Source organism: Pseudochaenichthys georgianus, chromosome 18, assembly GCF_902827115.2.
Source record: "Pseudochaenichthys georgianus chromosome 18, fPseGeo1.2, whole genome shotgun sequence".
Lineage (NCBI taxonomy): Eukaryota > Metazoa > Chordata > Actinopteri > Perciformes > Channichthyidae > Pseudochaenichthys > Pseudochaenichthys georgianus.
The window spans coordinates 2,447,716-2,464,426 of record NC_047520.1 but is presented as its reverse complement, the minus strand read 5'-3'; the positions used below and the strand labels follow the sequence as shown (position 1 = coordinate 2,464,426).

At 38.0% G+C, this 16,711-nt stretch overlaps 1 protein-coding gene across 2 annotated transcripts in view; it reads left to right on the top strand.

Moving 5' to 3' along the window:
- The window catches only part of col4a6 (collagen, type IV, alpha 6), a 171,188-nt gene that overhangs the window by 139,602 nt on the left and 14,875 nt on the right, over positions 1–16,711 (top strand). Inside the window, exons 22-34 of one of the 2 annotated variants that reach the window (XM_071206608.1) lie at positions 1,111–1,191; positions 1,482–1,639; positions 3,526–3,708; positions 4,203–4,386; positions 6,988–7,032; positions 7,910–7,981; positions 8,649–8,756; positions 9,023–9,241; positions 10,270–10,428; positions 13,646–13,816; positions 14,653–14,796; positions 15,067–15,189; positions 15,542–15,723. In XM_071206608.1, the coding sequence (XP_071062709.1) occupies positions 1,111–1,191; positions 1,482–1,639; positions 3,526–3,708; positions 4,203–4,386; positions 6,988–7,032; positions 7,910–7,981; positions 8,649–8,756; positions 9,023–9,241; positions 10,270–10,428; positions 13,646–13,816; positions 14,653–14,796; positions 15,067–15,189; positions 15,542–15,723 (1,829 nt within the window). The remainder of the gene's footprint in view (positions 1–1,110; positions 1,192–1,481; positions 1,640–3,525; positions 3,709–4,202; positions 4,387–6,987; positions 7,033–7,909; positions 7,982–8,648; positions 8,757–9,022; positions 9,242–10,269; positions 10,429–13,645; positions 13,817–14,652; positions 14,797–15,066; positions 15,190–15,541; positions 15,724–16,711) is intronic. The other variant, XM_071206609.1, reaches the window with a different exon arrangement.

Here is a 16,711-nt window from a genome sequence, read left to right as displayed (position 1 = left end):
AAATAAAACAAAGATCTTTGAATACTATATTTGTACAAAGACGCTCCACAAAACAGAGATTTGAGATCCGCGAGCGCATTTTCGTTTGACAAATACGACATTGATTCACGCCTGATCGAAAGTTGTCAATGTTAGAGAGAGATTCACAAATTCTTTTTTTTATTTGTGAAAATATTGTGGAAGGTGTTTGACGTTTATTACAAATAACACATAAATGATTTCTATGTTCGCACAAATATTACCGAGACGAATCTAACCCCATATGATAATAATCTCTTTCAGGTTGCTTGGAAGATTTGATATTAGAAAGAACCGTTTGATTTCCTTTGCTTTGCAGCTGCAACGCGCTAATGCATGCTGCTTGCGGCAAGTAGCTCTCAGCCATTATAGTCGATGTAAAATCACTGACAACAAGTGCCACGCTGTTTTATATTTCATATTAAGTTAATGCTATTGAAGAAGCGTCTGTCACCTTGCCACAGCAGCTTTCATATCACACACGGAACAAAGAGACTAATGCTTATTTCACACTGTGACGCTGGGCTGTGTTTGCACTGTGCTGCGAGATTTAAGCAACTCCTAATTTGTATAATTGTTTACTCTTAGTTCTATAAGAGTAATACTTGAAGCTGAAGTGAAGGGTTTTCTTTAAAACACTTTTTATTTTATTTTATTATTATCTATGTGTATCTTTGCTTAAAAAAAATCAGCTAAATTGTGGATTTAATTGTAAAAAGTGACTGAAACTGAAATAAAAACCCAAAAATAGGTTTTCTTTTTACATTTTAGAAGAAGAGATATGTAAAATAAATTATTATTTTATTGGAATTTAACAGATTTCTCTTTTTTTTACATCTTTCATCAGTCAGTGCAAGCTTACAGCTCACGTTCAACAGTGTGAAATCTAAATAACTCATATTATTTTGTCATCTTTGTGGAAAAAGTGATGTAATTGTGTGTGTGTGTGTGTGTGTGTGTGTGTGTGTGTGTGTGTGTGTGTGTGTGTGTGTGTGTGTGTGTGTGTGTGTGTGTGTGTGTGTGTGTGTGTGTGTGTGTGTGTGTGTGTGTGTGTGTGTGTGTGTGTGTGTGTGTGTGTGTGTGTGTTTACAGCTCCCATAGCTTACCCCGGCCAGCCTGGACTGCCCGGCTCTAGAGGTCTGCCCGGCAACAATGGATTCAATGGATACAAAGGTACACACACACGTATACAGTACACACAGACACACACACAAGAAATTATTTAATAACTTGTTTCTTTGAGGTTGAAGATATATTTCACATTTAATTTACTTGCTATTTATTTTAAAATGTGTAAAAGGATTAGGGTTTGATTAAATGTGTCGTCATGTCCTGTAATAGACATATTGAACAGACTCTTGTAATATATTTCCTTTACCCTCACATCACCCATCCCTCGTTCCTCTCTTTTACTCGTCTTTTTCCCCACTTCTCATCCTGTCGTCCTGTCCTCCGTCCTGCAGGTGAATCCGGAGACTGCGCCTGCCTCGGGGGGGGAACGTCGGGAACGCCTGGGTTACAGGGACCGCCCGGACCCAGCGGGAACCCCGGATACGCCGGAAGAAAGGGGGAGCTGGGAGATGGAGGCACACCTGGCTTTGGAGGCAATCAGGGACCTACTGTAAGTTCAATTGTTTGTATTTTAGCCAGTGGTGGGAAGTAGTGGAGTACAAATACTTCGTTACTGTACTTAAGTACATTTTTCTGGTATCAGTACTTTACTCCACTACTTATTTTTCTGACGACTTTTTACTTTCTACTTCTCACATGTTGAACACAAATACCTGTACTTTCTACTTCTCACATGTTGAACTCAAATACCTGTACTTTCTACTTCTTACATGTTGAACCCAAATACCTGTACTTTCTACTTCTCACATGTTGAACTCAAATACCTGTACTTTCTACTTCTCACATGTTGAACTCAAATACCTGTACTTTCTACTTCTCTCATGTTGAACACGAATACCTGTACTTTCTACTTCTTACATGTTGAACTCAAATACCTGTACTTTCTACTTCTTACATGTTGAACTCAAATACCTGTACTTTCTACTTCTCTCATGTTGAACACAAATACCTGTACTTTCTACTTCTTACATGTTGAACTCAAATACCTGTACTTTCTACTTCTCACATGTTGAACTCAAATACCTGTACTTTCTACTTCTCTCATGTTGAACACGAATACCTGTACTTTCTACTTCTCACATGTTGAACACAAATACCTGTACTTTCTACTTCTCACATGTTGAACACAAATACCTGTACTTTCTACTTCTCACATGTTGAACACAAATACCTGTACTTTCTACTTCTCACATGTTGAACACAAATACCTGTACTTTCTACTTCTTACATATTGAACACAAATACCTGTACTTTCTACTTCTCACATGTTGAACTCAAATACCTGTACTTTCTACTTCTCACATGTTGAACTCAAATACCTGTACTTTCTACTTCTCACATGTTGAACTCAAATACCTGTACTTTCTACTTCTCTCATGTTGAACTCAAATACCTGTACTTTCTACTTCTCACATGTTGAACTCAAATACCTGTACTTTCTACTTCTCACATGTTGAACTCAAATACCTGTACTTTCTACTTCTCACATGTTGAACTCAAATACCTGTACTTTCTACTTCTCACATGTTGAACTCAAATACCTGTACTTTCTACTTCTCTCATGTTGAACTCAAATACCTGTACTTTCTACTTCTCACATGTTGAACTCAAATACCTGTACTTTCTACTTCTCACATGTTGAACTCAAATACCTGTACTTTCTACTTCTCTCATGTTGAACTCAAATACCTGTACTTTCTACTTCTCACATGTTGAACTCAAATACCTGTACTTTCTACTTCTCACATGTTGAACTCAAATACCTGTACTTTCTACTTCTCACATGTTGAACCCAAATACCTGTACTTTCTACTTCTCACATGTTGAACACGAATACCTGTACTTTCTACTTCTTACATGTTGAACACAAATACCTGTACTTTCTACTTCTCACATGTTGAACACAAATACCTGTACTTTCTACTTCTCTCATGTTGAACACAAATACCTGTACTTTCTACTTCTTACATGTTGAACACAAATACCTGTACTTTCGACTATATATGCATGTAATACATATGCATTTACATACATGCAACAACCATTTCTTTTCTACCGGGGAATGCTGACCCATCATTTAGCCAAAATACATGTTTCACAAAAGTGATTTCTGTCCGGCTTCAGGGTCGTTCTGGTGAACCCTTATTATATATTATTATATTAAAATTGCAATACTAATTGATACATCTAGTGTACATCACACTTCTTTTGTGCCACAATACAACTTTATTTTGACATATATTCTGCAAGATTGGCTAGAAAATAAAGGTTTTGAAAAATGAAATGGTATTCTTTTCTTAGTAGTGAATCAGAAGTATTGTGTCATAATTGAGCCAGAATGTATGTTTCTCAACTGTGATTTCTGTCCTGTTTCAGGGTCGTTCCGGTGAACCCGGAATCTACGGTCGTAAGGGGGAGAAAGGAACGTCTTTTTACCCCAATCTTGGTTTAGGCGTGAAAGGAGAACTCGGAGGAAATGGCCCCCGCGGACCTAACGGAGAAACTGGAAAACCCGGAAGAGACGGAATTTCCGGATTCCCTGGAACTCCTGGACCCCCCGTGAGTGTTCAAACACGTTACTGTTCATATTGTGGCGGCTCAATTCCCCGTTAACTTTGAGTCGCCGAGAGGCTAAGCTTGACTTTGCGCCGCGACGTGTTTTCAATGAGAAAGTCCGATAGGTTGAAGATATGTAACAATAAACAAAATCAAACACACAATAACTTAGTGGGGCCAAAACGGTCAACAGAAAAAATGTCAGCGCCAGCTCAGCCTCTGTCATCCGCCATGTAAGACGTAAACAAATAATAATACAAATAAAAGTGACGTAAACAAATAATAATAATACAAATAATAAACTCAGGCGAAGTAGCATTTTGGCTCCTAGATATATTAATCTAATTCAGGGGTGTCAAACTCAATTTCACAGAATGAGATGCATTGTGGGACATGTAGTTTATGGGCAACGTGCTTCTGTAAAGCAGCATTTAACCGTATAATAAATAAACGTATTATCTCTCTCTCTCTCTCTCTCTCTCTCTCTCTCTCTGCAGGGTGACGGTGGATACGGCACAGTCGGAGAGAAAGGGTTCCCAGGATACCCGGGTGCTAAGGGTCGTCCCGGAGAACCTGGAGAACTCGGCGGAGGATACGTCGGCACGCCAGGTTTCCGTGGAGATGCTGGAGAGCCGGGAATATCGGGACTACCAGGACAACCAGGGTTACCAGGACCACGAGGTAAGTGTGTGTGTGTGTGTGTGTGTGTGTGTGTGTGTGTGTGTGTGTGTGTGTGTGTGTGTGTGTGTGTGTGTGTGTGTGTGTGTGTGTGTGTGTGTGTGTGTGTGTGTGTGTGTGTGTGTGTGTGTGTGTGTGTGTGTGTGTGTGTGTGTGTGTGTGTGTGTGTGTGTGTGTGTGTGTGTGTGCGTGCGTGCGTGCGTGCGTGCGTGCGTGTGTGTGTGTGTGTGTAACGCCTTATTCTCCTCACAGGTTGACCATAAATCCATCCCCTTCGATTACTATCCATCCTCCATGTCCTGTAGTAACCATAGCAACTTCATCCTAACCCCTTTAAAACCATGAGAGGACATTTTCCCTGGGGATCTGAAGAGACGCCATGTCAGACTCTTTTCCCCCGACAGCAGCTTCCCGCCTTCACGCCTCGGCTGCTGCTTAACTCGTGATTAATGGTCTCCATGATTAATAGAGACCATTAATGAGCTTCTTGACTCATGTGATGGTAACGCTGCAACGAGCTGCTGTGCTTCCTTAGTCTCGGAGGAAGTGAGAAATTATCATTTATTTGTGATGAATTATTGAATTTGGTTTTTATTTTTGAAGGGAAATACTGGTGTTCATTTTTAATTCTACGTCTAATTAATCCTGTATTGGTGCACAAAGGCGACGCTTCTCAAAACTAATAAAACACCCACCGTTTTTATTTTAAAAGACATATTTAGAGTCTTGTATATAATATATAGTCTCTTAATAACATCTGGTCCTAGTTAATAGTTTAGAAAAGTAGAAACTTACGTACTTACGGATCATTTGATGATTTTGATGTATGTAAAATGATTTTAATTTAGCCCACATAGATGGACTCAACACACTTTTTTGTAATACGTTATAAATAATTTAGACTTAAAACTAGTAATTCAAAATGTATGGCTAGGTGTATGTACTGCTTGATAGATTATATAAGATGTTTTACACATTTCAAGCTAGGTTTAAAGCCTGTAATGTATATATATATATATATATATATATATATGCATTTTTGTATATATTATTAAAAAAATTCTTTTAAAAGACATATTTAGAGTCTTATATTTAATATATAGTCTTTTAATAACATGTAATCCTAGTTAATAGTTTAGTTAAATAGAAACACATGTACTTTTTGACTTTTTTATGTACGTTAAATAACTTCTCAAGTTATTTAAATTGATATATGGCAGAAGTTAGAGCCACATATATGGAATCAAGTGTAGTAACGCACTTTTTGTAATACGTTATAAATAATTTAGACTTAAAACTAGTAATTCAAAATGTATGTCTAGGTGTATGTACTGCTAGATAGATTATATAAGATGTTTTACACATTTCAAGCTAGGTTTAAAGCCTGTAACGTATATATATAAATGTATTTGTGTATATATTATAACAATTTTTCTTTTAAAAGACATATTTAGAGTCTTATATTGAATATATAGTCTTTTAATAACATGTAATCCTAGTTACTAACTTTAGTTAAATAGAAACACATGTACTTTTTGACTTTTTTATGTACGTTAAATAATTTCTCAAGTTATTTAAATTGATATATGGCAGAAGTTAGAGCCACATATATGGAATCAAGTGTAGTAACGCACTTTTTGTAATAAATTATCAATTATTTAGACTTAAAACTAGGCAATACATGTATCTCTAGGTCAGTGTTTCTCAAACTTTTTCATACCAAGGACCACTTAACCAATAAAAGAACACTCGCGGACCACCTAACTCCACAAATATCCAAAATCACATCGTTTTTCTAGAACAGATTACAAATTGCCTGAAAGTGGTACAAACAAGTGGCAATATGTGTGATGAAGGTGTTGCGCTGGGCTATGTCATGCAATCAAAAGTTAAACTTAAGCTCGCTCCATTGCGGAGATATTCCCGTGAGAGTGCGGAAAACTTAAATTCATTTATTTATTTCAAATGTGAAATGTTACCAATATACTCGCGGACCACTAGGGGGTGCTCACGGACCACACTTTGAGAAGCACTGCTCTAGGTGTATGTAAGATGCCTGTAAAGCTAACAAAAACATACAATTAAAGCAATATATGGCGTCTATGATAGAGAGCCACTTAACTTTAGTTGCCAGAAAATGACACCAGCGGCTTCCTTTAAATCTAAATCATCTTCTTCTCCGAGACTAAAGGACACAAACCCTCAGCCTCTCCCGTGTGAATGTGAGCTCTCGCACCGTGACGCTAATGCTAAACCACTGATTGATTTTTGCTCTTAATATGAAGGTTATTGTCACTCACATGAGCCGAGACACTCACTCTGAGTCTCTCCTCTCATTGGGTGGAATAACCTGTTTCTTTTTTTATTGAAGCGGGCATTTCAAAATGCTTTGTTGCCTTAACGGAATGAGCCTTGAATGAATTGAACTGATTAGCTGATATCTGTTTGATGGAAAATAAGATTTAATTTGCTTTATTGACGCATGCAAAATGACCCTGACTGGCTTTGTCTGCTGCCATCTTCTCTCTCTCTCTCTCTCTCTCTCTCGCTCTCTCTCACCTCTCTCACCTCTCTCACTGCCCCTGTGCATGTGTATCTGTCCAGGTGAAAACAGCTGTGCAGGGGTTAATGACGACGGAGAGGGAACGGGTGGGTAACTAACTTTTTCCTCCACCAGCCAGAGAAAACACGGGACTAGATTTTTTGTTTCGGACACCCCGACCACTGCTGGATTTCAGTATTCAAGTATTGCCACATATTTGCTTACCCAAAAGAAAGAATAACGAAAAGTCCCTTGTCTAGGATTGCTGTTTTATATAACAGTTTAACCTACATAGGCTCAGATGACCTGTTTACTACTCTATTGTGCAAGGGATTGTGGGAAATGTAGTCTTTTGAAATTCTGAAGCCAGCTGTCAATCATTTGTTCATGACTCTGCAGTCAGTGATGATTGACGGTCGAGTTTCAGCTTGACAAACAACACTCTTTAAAAACAAGCACTCTCCTCTTCGTCCAATCAAAGCTGCTGAAACCTGCCGCATGCTTTCAAGCCCCGCCCCCTCTGCTGAGAGCTTTAATAACCTGAGTTTTGGGGTTATTTTGGGGGTTGGATGGGGTGTATAAGGAAATCATAAACCTGATTCCCCAACATCAGATTGAATTGAACTTTTCAGTCATCATCTTTGAACTTCATTGCGATGAAATTTGCCACTAACAACATTCAACAATAATAACAACAACAATAATTCCCATAATTCAACTCAGATTAACCGAAATGAAAGTCGTGAATTTGGCGTGAATGGAGGCGACAGACAATCAACGCTGCGACACACATTCATGAGTATTCTGTTTAAATAACAATAATAGAAATATTGTGTGTAAAGAATTCTCATTTTTGCTAAATATGTGCAGATTTATTAGACGATCTCTTATATTAAAAAAACAAGTAGGCATGTATGTTATCTTTTGTTCACTGTTTGTTAAAGTATTTAAAGTGTGTGTGCTAACTTGTGTGACTGCTACCAGGCACAGTTTTACCGTGCTCCATACCCGGTGAGATCGGAGAGCCCGGATACCCCGGAGGACTCGGACGACCAGGTACCATTTACGAAAAAATCACCCTTTTCTTTCGACGAATGCACTTCCTGTCTGTTTCATCTAATTAAAAAAAATGTTTTAATTTGCCTAACATTTTATATTTAATATTTTCTGATCTGAGCTGTTTTTTCTGATTTTTTGTCTGTTTTTAATGCATAAAAAAAGCCAGATTTATCAGTTTTATTTAAAGGAAATGTCTTTCTTTTTTATAGTCCTAACGGAAAGGAGTGGAACTGCAGTTTGGAAGAATTTAATATGTTACAAATGTTGGATGGAAATAACAGGACAGCATTCGCGAATGGATTAATTTCAGTGGATTTCATAAGAAACATAATATCTTGTGAAATAACATTTAAAAAAACTATAATTTATGACTTTTTAATGAAATAATTAGATGTGTTATAGCCGTCACTTCCTTCTGACTCCTTACTACAGCTACCCTAACCAACAAAACCGTAATTATGCAGCTTCCTGTTCCTTATAGGATTTCTGGAGCAGATATAAAGACTTGTATGAACTAGATAGATTGTATAGCAGAGACAATAAGACTTTAATCTACTTAACATGAGAGAGAAATACTCATTACTACCAAAACATTTGATAACAATGACATTTCAAGGAACCGAAGGACACTCATAATGAGTTCCAATGTGCATTTACCCGTCAGGCCCTAAAGGTCAGTCAGGGTTCCCAGGAGGACCCGGACGTCCCGGATTTGACGGGTCCAAAGGAGACAGAGGAAACCCCGGTTTTGGAGGACAACCTGGACCACAAGGTAAACCCGTACCCTAATTATCGAGATCAGAGACGACACTTAATAGAGTGGCTGAATAGGACTACAGAAGTCGTGGAGGACGTTAATTATTGTTTTATTATTTTACTCCTATAGTGTTAACTTATTTTATATTGTATGTATTCCCTGTACAGCACTTTGGTCAACTGAGGTTATTTAAATGTGCTATATGAATAAATAAAGATTGAGATTGCCTTTTTTTTTAAATAAAATAACTCCCCGCTCTTTCTCCCCTTTCCTCCGTGCAGGTTTCCCCGGACCCAGAGGGGATTCCGGTATTCCCGGCGGTCCCGGACAGAGCTTTGACGGCGGCAGAGGGAAGGATGGAGTTCCTGGTCGTCCCGGAGGAAAGGGCCAGCCTGGAGAGGTGCTGGGGGCCACGCCTGGCTCCTCGGGACAGAACGGACGACCAGGAACGCCTGGAGACAAGGGCCAGCCCGGGACCCCTGCAGGGCCGGGACAACCTGGTGGGTTTGAGACACTGATTCTTTCATTTAGTCCACTCCTCCTGAGCTTGGATTCAACGCCATAAGACACATCCTCTGAAATGACCACATGGTTGATCGACACCTTTTGTAATCATTTTGAACAAAAACAGATATTTATAACCTTCATCAAGGGAGTTTTCAATTAATCAGTTTTAATCAGTACCAAAACAATGTAAGGCGGTGGTGGCGAAGTCGATAGGGACTCGGCTTGGCAACTGGAAGGTCACCAGTTCAAGTCCCGGCAAGACCAAGTGCTCCCGAGTGTCCCTGAGCAAGGCACCGTTCCCCACACTGCTCCCGGGGTGCTGTTCAAAATGGCAGCCCACTGCTCCTAACACAGGATGGGTCAAATGCAGAGAAAGAATTTCCCCACGAGGATTAATAAAATATATCAAAATTGTGCTAAAAGTAGGGTTTTGGTAGCAGAAGCAAACAGAAACAGAACAAAACTATACAAAACTGTGGAATTAATGGAAAGGGTATTCAAAAAAGCATCTAAATGTGATTCTAACTAAAACATATTTTCTCGAAATTTGACCTTAAGGGGCTCGAACATCCTAAAACTGATTTTACCCTTCATAAAAAGAGGCATTCATGTAGTACTTATAAGAAGTCAAATTGGTGCTAGTATCATTTATTTGTCCCGGGGAAAAACGGGTTTCCCGACAGTTGTTCCATTTAAGACAGATATAAAATAAAAGATGTATACAATTAAATAGTAGGTAAACATAAGAAGTAAGAATGTGCAATAAAATGCTCAAATAAGAAACTGCCAGTAATGTACGCCAGAGGGAAACATCTTTAAGCTTCTTCTTGCCCCTTTTGAACATGACAGAAACTATGAGCATTTGTTTAAATTTTTTTGTTATACCTTGACATTTTTTTTTTTGTTGCTTCTCTTTGTTACAATTATTATTTTTGTTTATTTTTGTTTATTTGGTTCTAACATGTTCAATAAATCGACTAATAAAATAAAAGTCTAAATATAACTATATCCCCTCTCCCAGGTGGCGACGGGCGTTTCGGCGTTCCCGGTCTGAAGGGAGAGCGAGGAGTGGACGGTTACCCTGGTAACAACGGTCTCCCCGGACTTCCAGGCGAGCCGACCTTTGGTATTCTCGGTCGTCCCGGTTTTCCCGGTAATGTCGGACTGAGCGGATCTCCAGGTGAGGACAACTCAGCCTGTTCCTCCACGACACTTCAGTTGAATTCTGTGGGACTTCTAGTGTGAAGTTATTTGGAGCTTGATTTCTAGTAAAAGAGGGTTTAGTTTGGACTCGGCTGTCACTCCTCCCCCCCCCTCCCTTTTTTCACTTTTCCTGCGTTGACGAATCAGACACCACAGTTTTTGTTTTTCCTGTTGTTCATTTGAAACTCTGCATCACCCAAAAGAATTCTCCTGTTTTGCATTTCTCTGTGTTTCCTCCTCCTTCCTTCCCTCCTTCCTACACACCACCACCATTATCTGCATCATCCTCTCATCCCTCCATCTTTTCTTGGTGTTGGGTCATTCGCTATAGGCTGCCAAGGTGAGACACGCCCTCCTCCTCCACATCCATCCTTTTTGCTTCAAATCCCTCCTTCCTCCTGCTTCGTGCTTTAGACCAAACGCTCTAACAGCGCTCGCCATTTCTCATCTGTACAGCAGACAAATGTCCATCTGCATATTCTGATTCATATTCTGATTCATATTCTGATTCATATTCTGATTCATATTCTGATTCATATTCTGATTCCTTTTTCAAGTCAACGGTGTGTCAAACTAGTCTTCTCCAAGAAATAAAGGATATATTTAAGTGGTTTCTACATAGAAGTTAAAGGAGGAACTGCAACTTTCAGTGAGTTTTTCTAGAAGTAGGTAGGGCTGCTCTATTAATCGAATTTTAATCGCGATTACGATTATGGCTTGCAACGATTATGAAAACAACGTAATCGAAATAATTTTTTTTTTAATTATTATTACTTTTTTTTTTTTTTTTTAATACATTTTTGGTTTTTCAGTTGAATTATAATTAAAGTTCAGGGTAATCAACTCTTAAAAACATACGTTGAAATATTTCAAGCTTGCCAAACAGCAGACAAATGTCCGTCTGCATATTCCGATTCATATTCTGATTCATATTCTGATTCCTTTTTCAAGTCAACGGTGTGTCAAACTAGTCTTCTCCAAGAAATAAAGGATATATTTAAGTGTTTTCTACATAGAAGTTAAAGGAGGAACTCCAACTTTCAGTGAGTTTTTCTAGAAGTAGGTAGGGCTGCTCTATTAATCGAATTTTGATCGCGATTACGATTATGGCTTGCAACGATTACGAAAACAACGTAATCGAAATAAAAAATGTTTTAATTATTATTACTTTTTTTTTTTTTTTTTTTTATACATTTTTTTTTGGTTTTCCAGTTGAATTATAATTAAAGTTCAGCGTAATCAACTGTTAAAAACATACTGTTCACATTTTTTTTCTCCGATAAATGGATGTTTTCAAAGCCAATTATTGACCCAAATAATCGAGATTATGATTTTTGCCATAATCGAGCAGCCCTAGCAGTAGATCTAAAATGTTCAAGTTTGAAGTTCTCTAGAGGTTTAATTTGAACTAACTATTTAAATGTGATATCGTTTAGCGGAAAACTCCTAAACGTTAAAATATTTCAAGCTTGCCAAACAGCAGACAAATCATCTGCATATTCCGATTCCTTTTTCCAGTCAGTGGTGTGAAAAACCAGTCTTGTACAATTGTGAAAGTGGGAACTCCGATTTTCGGCATCGATATTCTACTTTTTCTAGAAGGAAGTCATTTTTAACAATTTCTTTAGTTACTTCTTCCTATATATAATAAGCTAAAAGTTCACCAAACTAAATGGTCAGGATATATTTTAATGCTTTTGTTCAGTAGGAACTCCGACTTTGAGTGCCTTTTCTATCTAGAGGTTTAATTTGAGCAACTAACTATTTAAATGTAATCTCATTTTATAGATAACTCCTAAACGTTGGAAATAATTATAAGAAAAGTTTCTTAGTGAATAATCAATAGTGTTGCTTCCTTCTCTGCACGTAAACAAGATACATTTAAAAACAACTTAGAAATATAGTATGTGGATCATGTTTTCATCCCATTAGTGAATCTATTGTACATGCTGAAAGGACAGCTGATTGTAGGACAGTTGGAAAATATATTTTACAGTTGGAAAATATATTTTACAACTCAATTAAAGATCAGAACATTAGCTTAAGATGGACATTTCCGCTGCTACAGATCCAGAAACGTTTATTATGAAATGTGACTTCCACTGATGTTGGTTTTTTTGCAGCCGGTACTAACCCTCCTCCTGAAGTGTAATCTGTACTAAGATGTGTTTTTGCATTAGTGTGCGTGACGACTGGCTTTTTAACAAGCACCTTAGAAACCTCTTAAAAAAGGACTTTTAATTTCACCGCATCCATTCATCGTGCTGTATTAGTGCGAGGTTATAAACACGTAATGGCTTAAATGTACTTTAGATGCATGGGTGTGTTGAACACTGTCCTCTTTTTAAGAAAGTCAACAGTAGTGGTAGTCTGCTAGCACAACTCGGCGGTTGAGAAAACGCTAATTCAGCCTGGAATTGCACTTGAGATTTGTATATCTTTGGATAAAATATTGCAGATTTGATATGTAAACTATTTAAATCCCTTTTTAATGAGCTGAAATGATTTAATAACAAGTGCAATTGCAGCCTAACCAAAGCAATGACACGACGTAGTTGTTTGCATTGTACTTTGTGGCCAAACTGTGTGTTTTAATAATAGAAATAAATCATAAAGTGCTATATGTATTAATGAACTTAGCTATTGTGTTGGAGGTAAGTTACATTACAGGTAAGTTTATGTGTTTGTTACTCAGTTACTGAAAAAGTGAAATTATTTAGTCTATTTTTTTTTTTTTTTTTTTATTTCAAATGTGTAAAAGAATAATACAAACAAATTATCGTAATAATGAAATGAAACATGAGAATTATTATACTATACAAAGTTAATCAGTATCAAATTGATAAACAAAAATATTACTGACTTAAAAATTATATATAAACAAATGATTTACCTGATTACACATTCGAAAAGGAGTGAAGTTTAAACTTATTTAATTCTCGCAAAAACTAAATTATTAACATATATACTTTGTTTTTTCTTAAAAATCTATTAGTATTTAGATGTAGCCTATATTTCCATGTATACTGTTCTCCTTCTGATTAAATTCCACCTTCCTTTTCTTCACTTAAGTGTATGCAAAAGTGAAATTACTATGTCTATTAGTGTATAGATTTATATTTCCTTCTCCTTCTGACTAAATTCCTCCGCCTTTCTTCTGCCCGTCTCGCCGTCCTTCGTCCGTCCCCCCTCAGGTTTCCCCGGTAGAAAGGGAGACAGAGGAGACCCAGGTTTCCCAGGACCAGCGGGGATGAAGGGGACCCCCGGCGTGCCCGGTACCCCTGGAACTCCAGGGGCCCGAGGACCCTCCGGACCCCCCGGACCGGGAACTAGAGACGGGATCCCAGGAACACCGGGAAGAAAGGGTAGGCTGGAGTTGCTGTTTATCATCAAAGTACTGGTGGGAAGTAGTGGAGTACAAATATTTCGTTACTGTACTTAAGTACATTTTTCTATACCTGTACTTTCTACTTCTTACATGTTTATTTGAACACGATCCGTGTATCCATCATGTCCTGGTCTTCTCTAAAGAAGAGGGACCAATGGAAACGTTGTCATGTTGCCGTTGGTCGGCATGGAAACATTCATTAGCTAACAATGACATTATTGTTCTATTAATATAAAGGGAGGTCAGGTACTCTTTAAAACAGCTGGTAGCTATGGGTACTTTTTACTGAAGTACACTTCAAAGCCTCTTTACTTTCACTTGAGTAAAGAAGTTTAGTCAGTACTTTTTAAACACGAGTATCTGTACTTCTACTCAAGTAAAGGATGTGTGTACCATCTCTGGTACTCACATGTTTGGGGACCGACTGTAACACTAGGGAGAATCAAGATTCAAAGGTTTTATTGTCATAAAGCTACATTGTAGAAATGGCAATGAAATTATTCTGACCTGATGTCCTCCAACAATGCAACATATATAATAAAATACAAAGATAAAAAATAAAAAAGTCTATATACATGTCAATAGAATATGATAGTGTAATCAGCAAGGTTTATTTGATTGCATGTTTTCCTATTGTAATGTATTAAATGGTGTTTCTATGTCTTCCTGTTGCTGTTAAGTTAGTTTAGGAAGATATCACAGAGTCTTATCAGTGATTCTGAATCTAGTTTGAACGCACAGCGGATAGGATCATGGTTTATTCACAATATTTCAAGGATTCAGTGACATTTTGATTGTCTGTGTTTTCCACAGGTGAGTCAGGTTTCCCAGGACTGATGGGCTTCCCTGGACTCCCGGGACGTCCTGGATCTTCTGGCTTCCCTGGAGGGAAAGGACAGGCTGGAGGACAGGGTAGAAACGGACTCAACGGCGGCCCCGGGTACTCCGGAGCGAAAGGTAAAGCATCCAGAATTAAGTGATAAGTTGTGCATTCGTATGAACATGTTAAATATATTTACATAAGAGTGCAGATGAGAGTGCAGGTTACTTAGTAGTGTGTCACAAAAGGCCAAAAGCAGAGGGAAATCAACGACCTTGTATAGCAGAGAAAATAAGTCTTTAATCTACTTAACATGAAAAATAAATACTGAAGATTACGACCAAAAAAAGTGGTTAAAGTTGCATTTTAACGAAGGGCTCTCATAATGTGTGTTTTTCCTCCTTCAGGGGACAGAGGATACCCCGGCTCCCCCGGTCTGCCCTCCCCTCCGTTCAGATCAGAGTTTGTAGAAAAAGGAGAACCAGGAAACAACGGAGGCAGCGGCCTTCCTGGTTTCCCCGGACCCAGAGGTAGATCTACTTCCTGTTTATCTGTTATTGTTGACATCTGAGACACAGACAACGTGAACGTCTTCTCAAAGCTGCTTCTAAAGTATCAATTAATATAATATATTGTGTGATTTATATTTTAAGTGTTTTTTAAGACATTTTAACCCGGGTATGTATAGTATTATTATTATTATTATTATTATTATTTGTATTTGTATTATTCTTTTATGGGTTTTTATATTCGTATTACTTTTTTTGTATTATGTTTAATATTATTTGTAATTATTTGTATTTCATTATTATTATTATTAATATTCTGTTTTTTTATTATTATTATTATTATTATTCTGATTAAATCTGCCTCTGCTCTCAGGTGACAAGGGTTTCCCGGCTCAACCTGGTCGTCGGGGTCTTCCCGGACTTCCTGGTTACGCCGAACAGAGCAAAGGACAGCCTGGAGTACCTGGTTACCCCGGGCAACCAGGTACCCCAGGATACCCTGGACCAAAGGGAGAATCTGGTATTATGGGATTCCCCGGCATGGCTGGACCGAGGGTAAGAAAACATAACTTGAAAACTGTTTCTACCCATCTTTTTACATTGGCTTTTCTTTCTACTTGAAATGTGTTTGATTTTATTTCGAATGTGTAAAACAATCCTAAAAACAAATAATAATGAAATGAAACTTGATAATTATGATACTACCCTTTAAGTTTGTTTATTTATTTTTATTATATATAATATTTCAGCGGTTCTCAACCTTTTTCAACTCAGGGCCCACTTAAGAATAAAAATGTTGCGGCCCACATTCAACCATAAACAATATGGAGGCTAAATAAAGTTCTGATTGGTCAATTCAGAACATGTGGCACGTGTTAAACACACCGTTGTCAAGGACTGTAATAACCGTTGCTAAGGAGGATCAAGAAAGAGAAAGGAAAAGGGGTTCAAATAAAAAAAAATCTTAATAATGAAATGTTTCCACACAAATCATAATGTTTTGCAAATGATTTGGTGGCCCACTTGCAATGCCTTTGCGGACCACTAGGGGGCCGCGGCCCACAGGTTGGGAACCGCTGTACTATTTTGTATGTTCTTTCCCACTATGACTATGTATGTCATTAATACGGAGCACCCGAGGAGAAAAAAAAATTATTTGAAAAAAAATAAAATGTTTTGCGAGATCTCGCAAAACCCCTTTGTGATATTCCGCAATACTTTTGCGAGATCTTGCAAAACCCCGTTGCAGTTTGTAGACTAAGCACTCCTCCTCTCCTTCCTCCAGCTGCAGATTGTGACCAATTATTGATGTTTAGCTCGGATGACGGCGCGTATCGAACTGTTCTGATAAAAACTACTCTGTAGCTCGTTGTCCACCTTGCTATGATTGTGAAGTCATGTTGTTTGTATTTTTACAACGTTATGTTCATGAGTTATTGATCCGCGAAATTCAAATCTGTCAATAACTCAGCTCAGAGGAACGTGCATGTCCCCTCGCTCTGAGTGTTTTCTTGAGGTGTCTTCACTTTGTGAAACCCTTTTA